Here is a 15388-nt window from a genome sequence, read left to right on the forward strand (position 1 = left end):
GAGCAGAGAGGTGTGAAGCTTGGTGGAGAGCCTGTGATGCTATTCAGGAGACTTCCTGAGGAGGGTTCCGTGCAAAGCACTGCTGTTGCATCTTGTCATAGGACCCCCATCCAGCAGAGCATTTTACCTCATGCTTAATTGGCGCTGTGTGAGTATTCCCATGACAGGTTTCTCACAAGTATTTTAAGTGTAGTTGCTCCCACAAGCTATGAGTCAGAGCTGGGGCTACCTTGATGTAGCTCCAACCTTTCCATGGGTGGCTACATCCTGCTGAGTGCTGTGCAAAGGGGGCCAGGAGCTGTGGGAGGAACCTTGAGGAGGATGTAGCAGCACTTGATTCACACCTTTTTTCATATGGGAGTTCAGATTCAGGCTACCCAAAACAATGTTCAGATTCCTGTTCAATTTGTAACAAAGGTATTAAAGCAGAGTTTTGCTTCAGTTGTTTAAAAGAAAACATTTTGATTCAAATGTTATTGTTTAAAAATGTGCTACTTTAGAAATCATGTGATGTTTTAAAATACTTATGCAGACTTTAAGGAAGGTTTCTTTACTCCTGTTTTTGTGATGGAAACTGTAGTTACAGGGTATTGATTTGGTCAAAGAAGATGTTCTTTTCCTCCTGCTTTAGGTGTATTTCAGTGAAATGAAAGATTCTTATGGCTTTACAGCTTCATGGCATAAAGTCCATCAGCTTTTGCTATCTTGACCATTTTGCCTGTTCTAGAGTGATTTGTCAGGATAAGCTTTGGTAGAGCGTGCCCTGTGGTAAGCCTTAGCTTGCAAATGGTGCTCCTGAAGAGCAGGACTACTCCAGTGTATAAGGATTTATTGGAAATCAGCTCAAAGACTATGGCAACCCAGAAGAGTTCAGTCTTTTGTATGTCTGCAGGGACTTTGCCCTAGTGTGAGCAATGAAGGTTTTTCTGGAAGATTCTTACATACTGAAATGGCAGGAGGGTGTGTGGTTGGTAGGATCAGAAGTGCTCAGTGGTTTAGCCTCTTGGTGGGGGATTTTTGTTTTTTTCAGCTTGGTTTTTTTCCCATTTGAAATTGGAGTGAAGAAAATGAAGTTGCTCCAGCTGATCTTGCTCCAGGCCAAAGCCAGAGGAACCATCTCGCTTCAGTGGTGTGACCAAAAAAATCCATAGATCGGTGGCTTCTACTTGAGGCATTGTACCATCGTGACGGACCTGTCCTGCTTTTGCCTGGGCAAGCTAATGCTGCCACATGGCACTCTTTTAGGTGGCTGTGTCTGGGGTGCTCTGCTGTGTGGGCAGCAATGTTGGTTTAGGTAAATGTTGAATGCCATTAGCCTTGGCATTTCTTGTGCTTACTTCCAGCCACAATCCCTGTGTAGCCATGGTGAAGCTGCTGAATGCTGGCTGTATGAACGTGATGGGGACATTTGAGTAAAAAGCCATATCCAGTCTCCCTGTCAGAGATTCCTGAGTGAAAAAAACACTGTTAATTCACCAGCTAGAGGTCAGGGCAAAGGTTTAGATCACTTCTGGTTTTATTCTAACTTGATTGCTCACCCGTAGTAACCAGCCTGTCTGAGAACAAGAGTGTATGCAAATTCCCTGAGCTATTATTCTGTATTAAAAAAAAAAAAAAAAAAAAAGGCTGTGGTATGACTTTAGACTTAATCATCATTTATCCTACCCTGAAGGCATGGAAGTTAATGATGATATAGATCTGTGCGGTTTTGTGTTCCCCTTGACTGAGCATTAGAAATAATTAGGGCTTGTGGGATGGATGCACTGATGGTGGAGATGAGCAGAAAACATTTTTGAATGTGTGTATATGCCTCTTCCAAGTTTGCTGGCAAAGATACAGGTGCTAAGTGTGTGCTTATGGGCTCTGAGGTTTCTTACTTGTTCGCGGAGACATAGCTAGCTGGTGTTGAGGAGAAAGGAAGCGGGAATAAATGAGTTCTGTTATTTTGGAGGCTTTCAAGATTATGGGCCAAGCAGAGTTGCTAGTGATTTCTGGAGAGATTTCTTCAGCAGGGTAAGCTTTCCTGCATCCCAAGTGCTGTTGAGTACAGCTCTGGGTTATGCCTGCGAAGCATCTACAGCGTTGGGGCTAGTCCAGGGATCCCAAGCTATACAGGAGGCTGGTGCTAGACCTCTTGAAGTATGGAAGCCTTAAGCCCATAGTTGGAGGTTTTTCTGAGTTACCTTCTTCAGTGACCTGAGTGTTTGGGTTAGTTGGTTATTAGACAGCCATGGCCAAATGCATACTGATGATCATCACAGGTTGGATGGGGAGGAACTGGTTCTGCTGCTCTAGAGAAGACCTCTGGTCTCTTTCTCTGCCTTGCTGTGGATTGAACCAAAGACAGTTTCAGGGTTGTTTTTATTCAGGTGCAAAAGAGCTTCACCTCTTCCCAAGTAGCCATGTGGTAAGTTATGGAAGCATCTGTTTGGGATGGTGGCAGCCCTTCTATAAAGTCTCTGCTAAAATGGTTTCCTCTGTGTTACAGGTACCTAGTTTACCTGCTGTTTGCCCACTGTTTCTTCCCCAGCCTGGCCAATCTGCAGTTCTTTGATGAAAACCATTTTAGCAAAAATAATGTTCCTGCCAGGCTGGAAGGTGATGGGAAGAGAGGTGGTGCTGAGCCTGTATGGACTTGTGTAGTAGGACTGTGTGCTGGTGGCCTCTCTGGCAGTATGGGATGGGAAGGCTGCCTGAGAGTGTCCCAAAAGTGCTGGTAGCACTGTCACCCTGCATGGGGAGCTCTTGCAGCTGGGCCATTGGAGGAACCACCCCCTTGGACAGGGGATGCTGGGGCTCTGGCCTGGTTCAAGGCTGAATTGGGGTGGGGTTGGGACCTGGCAATGATGCAAGTAAGGGACGAATGTAGTAGAAAGGGTAGGGTGCTGATGGGGAGGATGCAGGTACCTTGATTCTAGATGGAGCAGTGGTAATTGGTATTTATACCAAAATCTTGGGGATTCTCAAAGCAAAACATTTTGGTCCTTGCGGTCAATTTAGAATAACTACTGGCTAAATATAGTCCTCAGAGCAGATCAATGTAATGCAGAATTTTAGAAGACAGACTGTGAAAGCAGTCCTGGGTAGAAGCTCATGGGGCAGCCAGAGGCTCTGCTGTGCCTTAGCAGCCCCTCAGAGCTGTCTGAGCTGTGCTGGGAGCCCCCCAGTCTCCAGAGCAGCCCAGGCACAGCCAGAGCTTAAAGTCACTTGTTGCTTTTTGTGTTCCTGGCATGTGAATTTTGGGTTACTGTGTGGTGCCTGTCAAAAAGTGTATCCTGTCCTCTGGTATATATTTTGCTCTATACAGAATTCTGCTGAAATAAGGGAGGAATTGAGTCTTTTCTAATTGGAGATTTAGTATTCAGCTCCACTGGCTGACTCACCGGTAGGAAAATTCCCACTGACTTGAGTTAGAGTTGAATGGATTGTATTATCTTTTCATATGCAGAAAATTATTTTGAAATTGAAGTTAATAACAGCAATTTAAAAATTGTCATTGATAGAAAGATAATACAATATTTAGTTGTATCATGTTCTTTTTATGATCTGATGTTTGAAGAAAAGCACTTTTTCTGCTTTTTTCCTTAATTAGCATGTCATGAAGAAGTTTGTGGCATCAAATACACCATCTAATTACATTCATTAGTAGCATCTCCAGGACAAGTTTTAATTAAGTTGTACAATGTAGATCAATACTTGTTTTGCATCCATTGCAACTTACGACAGGAATATACCGTTCTGCACAGTTTAATTACAGTGATTGTAATAAAAGGAATTTGAGTAAACCTGCCATTTTGGCAACCGCACTCCTGTCTCTTGCTTTTTAAAATAGTATACAGTTATACTATGGGACATGTTATTTATATGTGTCCTGTTTTGAAGAATATTTTAAGATTAATCTTTTTATCCCATTAAAAAGAAAATGCAGTGTGGTTCAGGAGCACTTGGGTACTAGTGCTTGACTTCAGCTGGAGCAGGAGAAATTAATGAGCTTTTTACCTGAAGACTTCAGGAGGAGAAAGACTGGCCATCACTGTGTAGATGATAGCAATACTTTATTTTGCTTAGACTGTGGGGTGGAAAGCCGCCTAATTGTATGTTTACTTACTGTGAATATAGTTCAGCCTGGTCTCCGAGTATTGCTTCCACCAAATGTCCTGTAGTTCGGAAGCATTGCCAGCTCCCAACTGTTTTCTGTTTTGGCAGGAGAAATCAATCCAGGCATGAAAACCCTGAGCTACCACATGTTTTTGCTCAACATCATGGAAAATATACTTGACCAGGCAGAATGTCTATATGCCTTATGACAGTGTCCTGCATTAATATTTGCATAAATTGTGAAAATACCTGGACAGACAAATCTCTTTTTAAGATAAGTGTTTGGTGCCAGAGTTGAGAACTGATTTTTTTTTTTTCCTACCTCGGCATTGTATTTTTGTATTTTGGGCTGCTTTTGTGTTCAAGGGATTACAGTAGTCAGCCTTCAGTACAGTACAATGATTAAGACCAAACTGACTTGGAGAACTTTGTTTTTTCAAACTAAATATGTTGTTTAATCTTCATTTGTTTTTTAAATACTCCTTAACATTTTAAAGGAGCATGCCTTTTAGTTTAGTATACTTCTGGGTTTTCTTACTATGCCTCTGTAAATAGTGTAATCCTGATATCTCAGGTACTCACTTGGCAGCATTTTTAATTTTGTCTGCGGTGCCTTGCAGTGGGGTGTCCTAGGCTGGTGTAAGGAAGGGTCTGTATGCCCCGTAGGTGTTTGCACTGGTATGTTTGGCTGTGCAGAGACAGCAAATCAGCCTGAAACACAGGTACTAGGGGTGAGGGTTATGATACTCACATCCTTTATGCTTGTGCATGCAACCTGTTTGTTCCTCTTCCCTAGCAATCTTTAAGTACCTACATGGTTGCATTTCTAAAGGAGTGACTGGCAAGCCTCCTCCCCGTTTCAAGCTTGTTCTTGGGCTAGATCATCCTGGGCTGGAAAGTCTTCAAAGTCCAGTTGTGAAAACTTCCAGTGGGGTTTTAAAGAGCACATAGGGTAGAGATCAGGAATTGAAGACCCAGTGAAATTGCTTCCTTTTCAGGAAGGACATGAGTACAAAAAGTGAGGTATTACGCAGACAAATATACTGTGAGAAGTGAGTGTTATAATACAAAGTGAAGGAAGTGTGCTATTAAAGTGGAAGAAAGTTCCTCCTAGGTTGAGATTTTGGATGACAGCTGTTGATTCAGAGACAACCTTTTAACTTGGAGATTTAAAGCCCTGGGTACAGGAGGTAAAAGCTCAGCATCAGAAACTGCTATTTTTCTTAGCTGAGTTACGTGTGTGTGGATTTAATTACTTCACACTTTTTACTCAGTATTTCAGGTAATATGAGGGGAAAAAATGTATAAGCTTGGGAATGCTTTTTTTGCTGTTTAATGGAGATTGTTGATTGCTTATGGGACTTAACAAAGCTACTCTGAATTTATGGGGGGGGGGGGGGGGAGAAGATCCCTTGGATCTCTTACAATGAAGTTGTCAAAGACTTGGGGAAAAACATGGGAGAGGGAGAAAAGAATAGATTCCTGATAACAGTAATACTGTAATACATCCACATAAAATACTTTAAAAATTGAATTCATAATAATCAGGAAACTCTGCATGTTGTTTCTTGTTTTATTTTTGTCTTCAATGCCTGATTATGCTAAAAACATATGCCACCTTAGAGGAGATGTGTGTATAAACATGTATAGATGTTTGTGAGTGTATGTGTATACCTATATACTGTACGTCTTGCACACTGTGTTTATGTGTATATGTACTATGTATTTATTCCCCCCAAAAGACCAGATTCTAAGAATGTGAAGGATCTGGGTCTTACAGAAGCTTAGTGTATTTGCAACTTGGTTTCAGTGGCAGATCTCAAAGGAATAAAGTAATGCATGTGTAGAATTATTTTCAGTGTATGACCTCATTGTTAGAGGAGTTTATTGCATTGTTGTTCTGCTTTACAAAAATCCAACTTTCTTGGTTATTTATAAATAGCCTGCTTACCATAGCCACCCAAACCTTGAAATATTTACTGAAGTTTGAAATCCATCCATCTTAACAGTTTTTTTTCTCTTATTTTCAGTGAATTTACTGGACTCACGCACAGTAATGGGGGATCTAGGATGGATAGCCTACCCAAAAAATGGGGTAAGTCTCTGTTGTTGTTTGCTTTCTCTCTCTCAAATTATACTAATCGTTTCCATTCGGAAAGTAGACTACTGGGTTTAAAAACTCCCTGGAGTGATTTGTTGGCAATGGAAGGGAAAAAAAATAAATAAAACAACAAGCTGTGACTGGAAAAATGGAGCTGTGTGGCTAGGGGATTGATTTATTTATGCAGTAGAGCCAGCCACAAGTATAAAAAAAACAAAACAAAAACAAAAAACCAAAACAAAAAAACCATGAGTCAGCCTCCTCACTCCTCCCCTCACCAAGAAAATCCATGATGTTATTTAACTTTTTTTAAAAATATAAATTTCTGCTCTTTTCTTCTTATGCCTTTGCAGTAAATGTACAACACAATTTTCTGAAAGTTTTCTTCTGAAACACAGGGTCTGGGACACTGCTGTGAGCTTTAAATGAACAGGATTGTTCAGAAATACTTCTCAGGCACATGATAAAATTCTGGGAGCTGATAACACTGGAACAGGAGCTGAGTTTTAAGTACCTTGAAGAACCTCTGTCCCTTACCATTACCTATACTGAGAACTGAAAGAACCTGGCCTCCTAATTTGATACCTGAAATAAGTGCTGAAGTTTAAAGCCATTACTACCCTCCAGTGTGTCTGCTTGGCCTGACTGCATCGTGCGAGCAGTCATTGCTGTGACTTTAGGTCTTTGGTTTGGCTGGGGCATCCTCGATGCTGTACTGTAGCAGAGCTTTGGTACAGTCTCAAAAGGTTGACTTCTGCACAGTGCTGAGTATTCCTGTCAATTCCTGGGAGCCATGAGCACTGTGTGAGTTGAGAAAGTATCCCAAGACAAATGCTGTGCGACTGAGCTCTCCAACAGGGCGGCTCTCAGGAATGTGTTATTCCAGAGTTTAAGTCACCAGCTGAAATGGGCTGCAGAATTGTCTTGGATGCCAGTTGGATTGTCATAAAAATTGTGGCAATGTTTATATAAGACGCAGCCAACCCTGCATATATATATATGTTACACAGTGAATTAAAATCTGGCTTTCTGTATATTCTGTGTGGATGAAAGGTTGTAGAAATGGCAGCCTCACTCAGACAAGCTGCATGTTTGCAGGCGCTGGTTATGGCAGGGATGTAAAAGCTACATAGGGAGCTGAGTTTATCCTCAACTCAGTTCAAGATCTAATCTTGTTGTGGTCAGAGTCTATAGCATATTTTTTTATCTACTGATTTAAAGCCAAGAACTAAACTTGTTCCCCTTGCATGTGTGGGCATCAGAATAACCAGTGCCAGATGTGCTGGCAGAGCAGTGTGTTGGTGCTGTGGCACACCATAAAGATCCTGATGTCCACTTCTTAATGGAAGATTTTTCCCTTTTGGACACCCTTGGTATTTTTCCTATGGTATAAAGCACTGTTGCTGTATATCCCAATGTCCTTACAGGAATATCAGTAGAAAAATAACTAGGCCTGAGGAGTTCAGAAGACTTCTGAGTCTGTGTGGATGAGTAAATGAAAAGCTAAATATCCTATGCATAAGCCTCAGTTGTGTCTTTTCATTATTTAGAGACACCTTTCTATATTTACAAGCTCAGTTTCCAAACAACACCTGGAAGTGCATTCATGAATGCCAAATTAATGGTTACTGACTCAATAGGGAGAATTTTTTTTCCTTAAATTAACTTCCACAAATAAAGTGAATCAGGCAGTTGGTTTTTGAATTTCTAGGAATCTCCTCTTAATCTTCTTTGTTTTCATGGGACATCATAAAAATTCAGGAGGTTAGTCCAATTGTCTCTTTTTTGGCCTAAATATTTGCAGTATTTTACAAGTACTGAAAAAAGTCTTTCCAGATTTACTTCTCTAACTCCCTTACCTGCTCTGCAATCAGCTATGCTGCAGTCATACTCTGTTTGCTTAATTTTTTTTTTTAAAAAACCATCTACCTCATATAAATATTTTAAGTAACTCTCACTTTAGGATTTGAATTTGGAAAAGGAGGGAGCTTTAATTGAGATCAGAGATATGCAAGCATTTTTTGAGGTATTTTTATACAAATTTGTTATGCCAGAATGTCCTCTTAGGGAAAATTTTGGAAGGTCCATGTATCTGTCTGCACAGTGCCCTATCAAGGAAAGGAGCAGAAATGGGATAATGTGTCACACTTCGCAACACTACAGTGTGTAGATACAGACCATGTGCTGAAGTAAGCTTTTTGATGCATGGTATTTTATTATTGCTATTAACAGTATCTTGTAGAGTCTAGTCACTTTTCAAGTACATGGTAGCAATTTCAATGGTGATATAGTTCCAACTGAAGATACATTAGCTTTTGAAGCAGCTTTCAGCTCTTTTAGTGTTGCTGCTTTTCCACTTGATTTTTGTTAGGAATCTTAAAGAAATGTACTATTTTTCCTAGAACCACATCTGCTACAAGTAGGAGATTGCACCAGGAGCACAGCTGCTGTTAAAGAAAGCAAGTGTTTAGTCTTTATAGTTGTATGGGAGTGCTTGGGAGAAGTTATCTGTGTATCACAAAGGCTCAAGCTGGTAGGTTTTGAGAACAGATTTCTACATTTATTGAAAAAACCCTACTACCGCCACCAAAAAAACAAAACCCAACACAAAACCCCCACCAAAACAATGGGGCTAAGAGGTGCAGTCAAGCCAAATGAGCTTGCTTTTGGCAGATTATTTGTAGGTATCATCATCTAAATTTTTGTTATAGCTGTGTGCCATGGTAATCTTTGTGTATTAAAGCTTTAAAACATTCCATGCTCCAGGGACGTCTAGCTGCCCTCATTTAGCCTGTTGTTCACCTCATTTTTGCTGAACACAATAGGAAAATGTGATCTAACTTGGGAAACGAAAGCAGCGGTGTATGGGAAGGAGACTGACCCTCCAGTCTGGAGACAGATTAAGCTTAGAGGTAGACCTGTTTCATGGCTGTAATTCCAAATAAAGCACCGCAGCTGCTTTAGTCCCCACAAGATCAGACCTTGGTCTACTGCTAAACAGTGTGCACCAGCTCATCTTGTGAGTAATGGGTTTTAGGGGAAGGGAGAGGAGCGCTTTAGCCCAGGGTTGCCTCTACAGAGCTTTGTCTAGCTAGGTCCTTATTTGGTACAGGTTTTGGTAGTGTCCAGTTTCCATGCAGCCTGGCCAGCCTTCATTTCTCCCGTGCACATAGAAGGTAAGAAAAATCCCCCCTCCTCCTTCGTATGGAGTATTGAGGGTTCAGGGGAAATGAAATGATGTGAGTGAAGTAGGCTGTGGACAAGCAGGGGTTGAAACAATGTCTCCTGGTGTGAAGAACTGGCTGTTTGCAGGAGAAGGTGCTTTCTTCTTTCTGCTGCTTTGCTCTGAAGGATTAATGAATTGTGGTAGTGTGGCCTCCTGGCTGCCCCATGAGGCCTTCCCTGGCTGTGTGGGTTCAGCAGCTTGCAGCAGTAGGCTCTTAAACCTGCAGTTATATCTGTTAGAGCGTGAGGAAAGTCCTTGTGAGGTCTGCGTGGCCATGGAGCTCAGAAAATGGACTCTCTCCCTGCCAGTGGAGTGTTGTCAGCATGGAAGTGCTGCCCCTTTTGCAGCTCAAGTTGGGAATTGATCCTGTTATTACATGCCAAAGGGACAATTTGGACTTGGCTTTGCAGCTCATGTAAGTTTACTTTAACCTGAAGGAGGTCATTGGAATTATCAGAGGCTGTATCAGAAAAGTCTGGTCCCTCTTGTGTCGTAGGAAGCCCTCCAAGCACATCAACAAAACCAGTCAGGTTTTCTTATTGAAGCCTATACTTGTACAGCAGGTCTGCAAAGCCTTTTACCTCCGGACTGATTCCTGGGGTGCCTCTTAGGATTACCCAAACTGGGCACATCAGAGGTTTACATGTGCGTTATATATAGATGGGACACTAACTAGCTCTGACCTACAGAAACTGCCTGCACTTGGCTGTGCTAAACATACTTGCTTATCGTGTGGAAGCTCACAGAAGTAGTAACAATGGTAAGTGCTGTGAGAGAAATAGCCAGGCCAGGTCAGGCAGTGTTCGTAGGCTATATTGCCTCCTCTCCTCCCTTATTTTGGCAGGACACTCTGCCTGATGCATTTTGACTCCCTGCAAAGCCGTAGCAGGGGGAGAAGCTAGAAAAAGTCCCCTGTAAACCTTTGCTGTTCAGTCTTATTTGGTCTGGCCAAATAAAAACACAGCCACTTCTAACACTATCCAGATAATTGCAAAAGTTGCTGATTAAAATAAATGCTTTATTTTAGCTGGCTTGATTTATTCAGCGATTATGTCTGATTTTTGTTTCAGTGGCTATAATAGCACTGATTTACTTGTTTCAGACCCTCCCTCCTTTCAGGGTTTATTTTAAAACTTATTTCTTTACAGCTTAGAAGTACTCTTTTTCTGTCCAAATCAGAGCATCGTACACCTGCTTTGCTTTTGTGTAACAATCCTCTTCCATCCCCTCCACCTCCTGTTCATTTCCCTGACCTTCCTCTAGCACAGAACAGGAAAGCCTGTGTGGTCCTTGGGGTATTGGCTGTGTGCTGTGGCTTGTTGTGCAGCTCCATGTGCTGGAAATTTTTTTTTAGGCTCAGACAGGAAAATAAACATGTACTAAGGAACCTGGTCCTGTGGAGATGTTCATAATTCTTTATTCATTGCAGAAAAGGAGAGAGCTAGATGACTTCTTGCATGTGAACAGCAAGAGGGAAGGCAATTACCCCTGCTTTTGGTGGTTAGTAAGGCCAAATACTGAAAGTCAGGGGGGGTAAATTCAGCTAGATTGATTCTGCAAGTTGCTTCTCATTTATGTAGGACATTGGTGGGTTTGATATTTTTTTTAATTTTTTTTTCTTTTGCAAGCAGCATTTCTGGCTCATTCTTTTGAGGACAGGTACCCTAAGGTGCCTCTTTGAAGTTAAAAATAACAGTGGTTTAGATTACTCAGCGTGCTTCATTCATGTTGCTCTCTGTTGATCTTAGTTCAGATAGAGATTTTTATACAGGAATCCTAGATTGGAAGCAGTGTTTGTCCTCAGGGATAGAAATAAAATAAAGGGGAAGGGATAGGGGGTAGTGAAAGGAGGAGGAGGATTCTTGGCACCATTGAGCTGTGTCATGTAACTATGATTATAATTGGCATTTTTGGGGCAGTACTTTTGGCAGCCTGTGTTGAGGTGTTTTTTCCTTTTTTTTTTTTTTCCTTCCTGCAAATGCTGCTGCTCAGCTGTGACCAGTGTAGAAGAGGAATCAGGGGGATATGCTGTTGTGATTTAACCCTAGTTGGCAAGCAAGCACCACATAGCTGCTTGCTTGCTCCCCCTCAGTGGGATTGGGGAAGAGAATCAGAAGGGTAAAAGTGAGAAAACTCATGGGCTGAGATAAAGACAGTTTAATAGGTAAAGCAAAAGCCACGCACACAAGCAAAGCAAAACAAGGAATTCATTCACTACTTCCCATCAGCAGGCAGGTGTTCAGCCATCTCCAGGAAAGCAGGGCTCCATCATGCTTAACAGTTACGTGAAAACACCATCACTCCAAATGTCCCCTCTTCCTTTTTCTTCCCCCAATTTTATCTGCTGAGCATGACATCACATGGTCTGGGATATCCCTGTGGTCAGTTGGGGTCAGCTGTCCCAGCTGTGTCCCCTCCCAAATTCTTGTACCCATAGACTGCAGTCCCTTAGGGGAGTACCTGTTCCAAGTGGACCCTTATCCATGAGCCACAGTCTCTTCAGGGGTATACCTGCTGCAGCATGGACCTATCCACAGACACAGATGCTTCGAGGTGTACCTTCTTCAGTGTGGACTTATCCTTGGGCCACCATCCCTTCAGAGGTATACCTGCTGTGACACAGACAGAAGCACGGCCGCAGATGCTTTGAGATGTACCTGGTCTGGTGTGGACTTATGCACAGCCACGGACACTTTGGGGTGGCCTGCTCCTGCGTGGACTCATCCACAGGTCACAGTCCCTTTGATTCGAGTTCACACTGGAGTTCTAGCCTGTCCAGTGCAACAGCACAGAAGCAGCAGCAGTGCCCTGGCCATCTGCCAGCCCAGGTGCATCACCATTGCTGTTATCAAAATGTTCCCAGGCACGAAAGAGTAAAATGATAAGCAGTACAGCAAGCAGTGAAAGCAAAAAGCAGCCACTAAGAAGCACTAGACTCTAATATACAGCGAGGCAAGCAAGCCCCATGCTTGCAAGCACAGAGGCCTGTTAATTAAAAGCTAAACAGCACTAACAGCTATAGACTTGATCTAGCACATTCCAATCAAATCTGTCCTTATTTTGAACCCTTTGAGCCCCATGTTGGGTGCAAAAAAGGAGTGTTGTGGTTTAGGCCCAGCTGGCAACCAAGCATCACACAGCTGCTTGCTCACTCCCCCTTGGTGGGATGGGGGAGAGAATCAGAAGGGTTGAAGTGAGAAAACTCATGGGTTGAGATAAAGACCATTTAACAGGTAAAGAAAACAAGGAATTCATTCCCCACTTCCCATTTCCAGGCAGGTGTTCAGCCATCTCCAGGAAAGCGGGGCTCCGTCATGTGTAACATAGCACCATACAAGCTACTATGAAGAAAATTAACTCTATCTCAGCCAAAACCAGCACATATGCTAACATGGTAATAATGCAATTCATACTGCAGCAGGGAGCATAATGGAAATAAGTAACGCCTGAGTAGGTGAAAAAATATATTAACGACACCCTAAAACCCTGCAATTTGGCTGCTTTGTTTACATGTACATGCTTTTGTGTGTGCACAGGTTAGTAAGAAACATAATGCACATCGAAGTATTTGAAGTTAACTGAGCAATCCAAACTAAAGCAGTACTTAATTTTCTGTTATGTACAGAATTAAGGAATTTTACATGAGTAATTTGTGGGATGAAGTTGAAGTCAATAGAGTTGAAATATATGGGGTGTTTGTTTTCCACTAGGATTCCTTAAGGTAAAGTACAGTATCTGTGTATATGTAAACTTCTGCTCTCTGTGACCTTCCCCCTGATTCTTCTTGTGCTTACATGGTCATTTTTTGCTTGTATCCCATGGAGCCATGATGATGTGTTTTCTTTTGGTTATGCTGCCTGTTTTAGTGTGCCAGACTGACTCATGCATGCTTGTATTGTATAGCATAAGTATAACAAAAGAGCTTGAGCTTTGGGTCTGAAAAGACACCAGAAGTTAATAATGCAGTTGTGCAGGACCCTTGTGGTAATTGAGCTAAACTGTGTTTTAAAGCAGTGCTGAGTTCATGTTTCAAACTCTGAAAGCCCCGGAGTGAGATTGAAGATGCTGGAGTTAATAGGAGTAGGGGCACTGCCATGAGAGCTGAATTTGGCCAGCTGACTACTGTTCAAATTGGTGGATTTCCCTGGTGAGTTGTTGGCCTTGCTAGTGCTTGTAGAGCTGCATTTGTTTCACAGAGCTTAACCTAAAGAGATCAGCTCTGCAATGGAGAGATGCATCTTGTGTGGAAAGGCTGATGGAGTTGGGTGTAGCATAGAGTATTGGACTGACCTACAACCACTTTGAGGGATGCAGAGAAGAAAGGAGTAACCTCTTGTGCAGGTTTGCAATGGGTATGACAAGGAAAACAGGATTTGTTTTAGCTAAGCTGATTCAGGCTAAATTTGCTGGAAAGTACGTACTTTCTACTGGTGCACCTTTGGGGCAGATGTGGGGTTTCTTTCACAGGAGGTCTCTGACAGCAGGTCAGACCATAATCTCTGTTACTCTGGACAAGCAGAATTCATCTCTTCTGGAGGAACAAACCAGGTGATCGCTTTTGGCCTTTTCCAGTCCTACATCTGAAGCCCTCCTGTCTAAAAGCTTGTCCTGACTCTGTCTAGGGTGAGATCTGTTTTTGTTTCTCTGAGCTTTCCTTTTTTTTATCTTGCCTTGCTTAAAAACCACATTACCGTTACTCATTCAACACCCTGTATTTAAGATCCACTCCTTTGAAACTTGCAGCATATTAGCTACGGTATGTAGCTGCTTTTAAACCAGAGTACCTCATGCTAGATAGCAGTTCTCATTGAATAGCCTTACCATTTTATTCATGTCCTTTCTCATATCTTCTTTCCTATCTGAAGTTAAATCTTCTCACTCCATTTGAGAATGCTCTTAAACTTCTTGTCCTGGACCCTCAGCTAGCTGCCCTTTGGTTTGTATGCTGTTGACATCAATCAAGCCTTTATTTGGGAGCAGCATCTGGCGAGGCGTAGGTCTTATTAAAGGACACCTAAAATGTCTAGAATACTCTAAGGTACTGTAAAATAAATTAATACTAGTAAGATTAAGAATAAAGCAATTCTTTATCTCTGCTAGAACTGTATTACTGGAATAATACATTACTATCCTGGTCTTGAAAATATACCACAGAAAAAATCAAGGCTGATCCCTCAGTGTATCGTTTCGTAAATACAGTTGTCAGCATTAGGTTCCTCCACACAAGCTCATTGGGCAAACAGTAATCTCCTTTCATACTAGAAAGTCTTTTTTCCTCTACTGTCTAGCAATTACGTTTGGGGATAAAAGAGCTTTGAAGAGCTTTATCTTCTAAACCCATTGTTTTCTCTGTTATTTTTGTGCTAGTTTCAGAAATATTAGTATCCAACGGTTAGTGACCATACAATTAAAATGTATAAATGTAGTGCTGCTATGGAGAATTAGAAACTTTGCAGAATAAAATATTACCATTACAGAATGCATATGCAACAGCCTAAGGTTTATAAAACATGCATTAGGATTTTATAGCTTATGTTGATGGATTTTTTTGTGGTATATTACTACTTCATATGCTAAATATATGTACCAGTGCGTTACTTATCACTTAATTGCATAATCCTTTTATAAGACTTAAAATGCGTTGGCTTTGCTCTTGCCCCATTTGACAGCATATATTTTTATTCAGGTTAATGGCTTTTTTGGGTAACTAAATTCAAGAATGCAGTCCTGTTTGGTTTTCATTTTACTCATTCAGGAAAGCCAACTCAAAAAACATGAAATAAAATGAATGCTAACTTCATAACATAAACACATGGTAGGTTTGTCTAGAAGGAGAAAATTTTAAATGCAAAATTCCTGAAAATAGCATTAAGATGGAAGCTGCTATTTTGTCTTTGTGACCAGTGGTTGCCTCGTGTATAGCACAGTGAATGAAGACAGTAAAAATTAGAGGCCTTTTTTGA

The 15388-nt window shown here is 41.6% G+C and overlaps 1 protein-coding gene across 8 annotated transcripts in view; it reads left to right on the forward strand.

Moving 5' to 3' along the window:
• Nucleotides 1-15388, forward strand: part of EPHA5 (EPH receptor A5) — a 200034-nt gene that overhangs the window by 10366 nt on the left and 174280 nt on the right. For all 8 annotated transcript variants that reach the window (XM_075033393.1, XM_075033403.1, XM_075033420.1 and 5 more), the window contains exon 2: nt 6129-6193. In XM_075033393.1, coding sequence (XP_074889494.1) covers nt 6129-6193 — 65 coding nt within the window. The remainder of the gene's footprint in view (nt 1-6128; nt 6194-15388) is intronic.

Source organism: Buteo buteo, chromosome 1, assembly GCF_964188355.1.
Source record: "Buteo buteo chromosome 1, bButBut1.hap1.1, whole genome shotgun sequence".
Taxonomy (NCBI): Eukaryota; Metazoa; Chordata; class Aves; order Accipitriformes; family Accipitridae; genus Buteo; species Buteo buteo.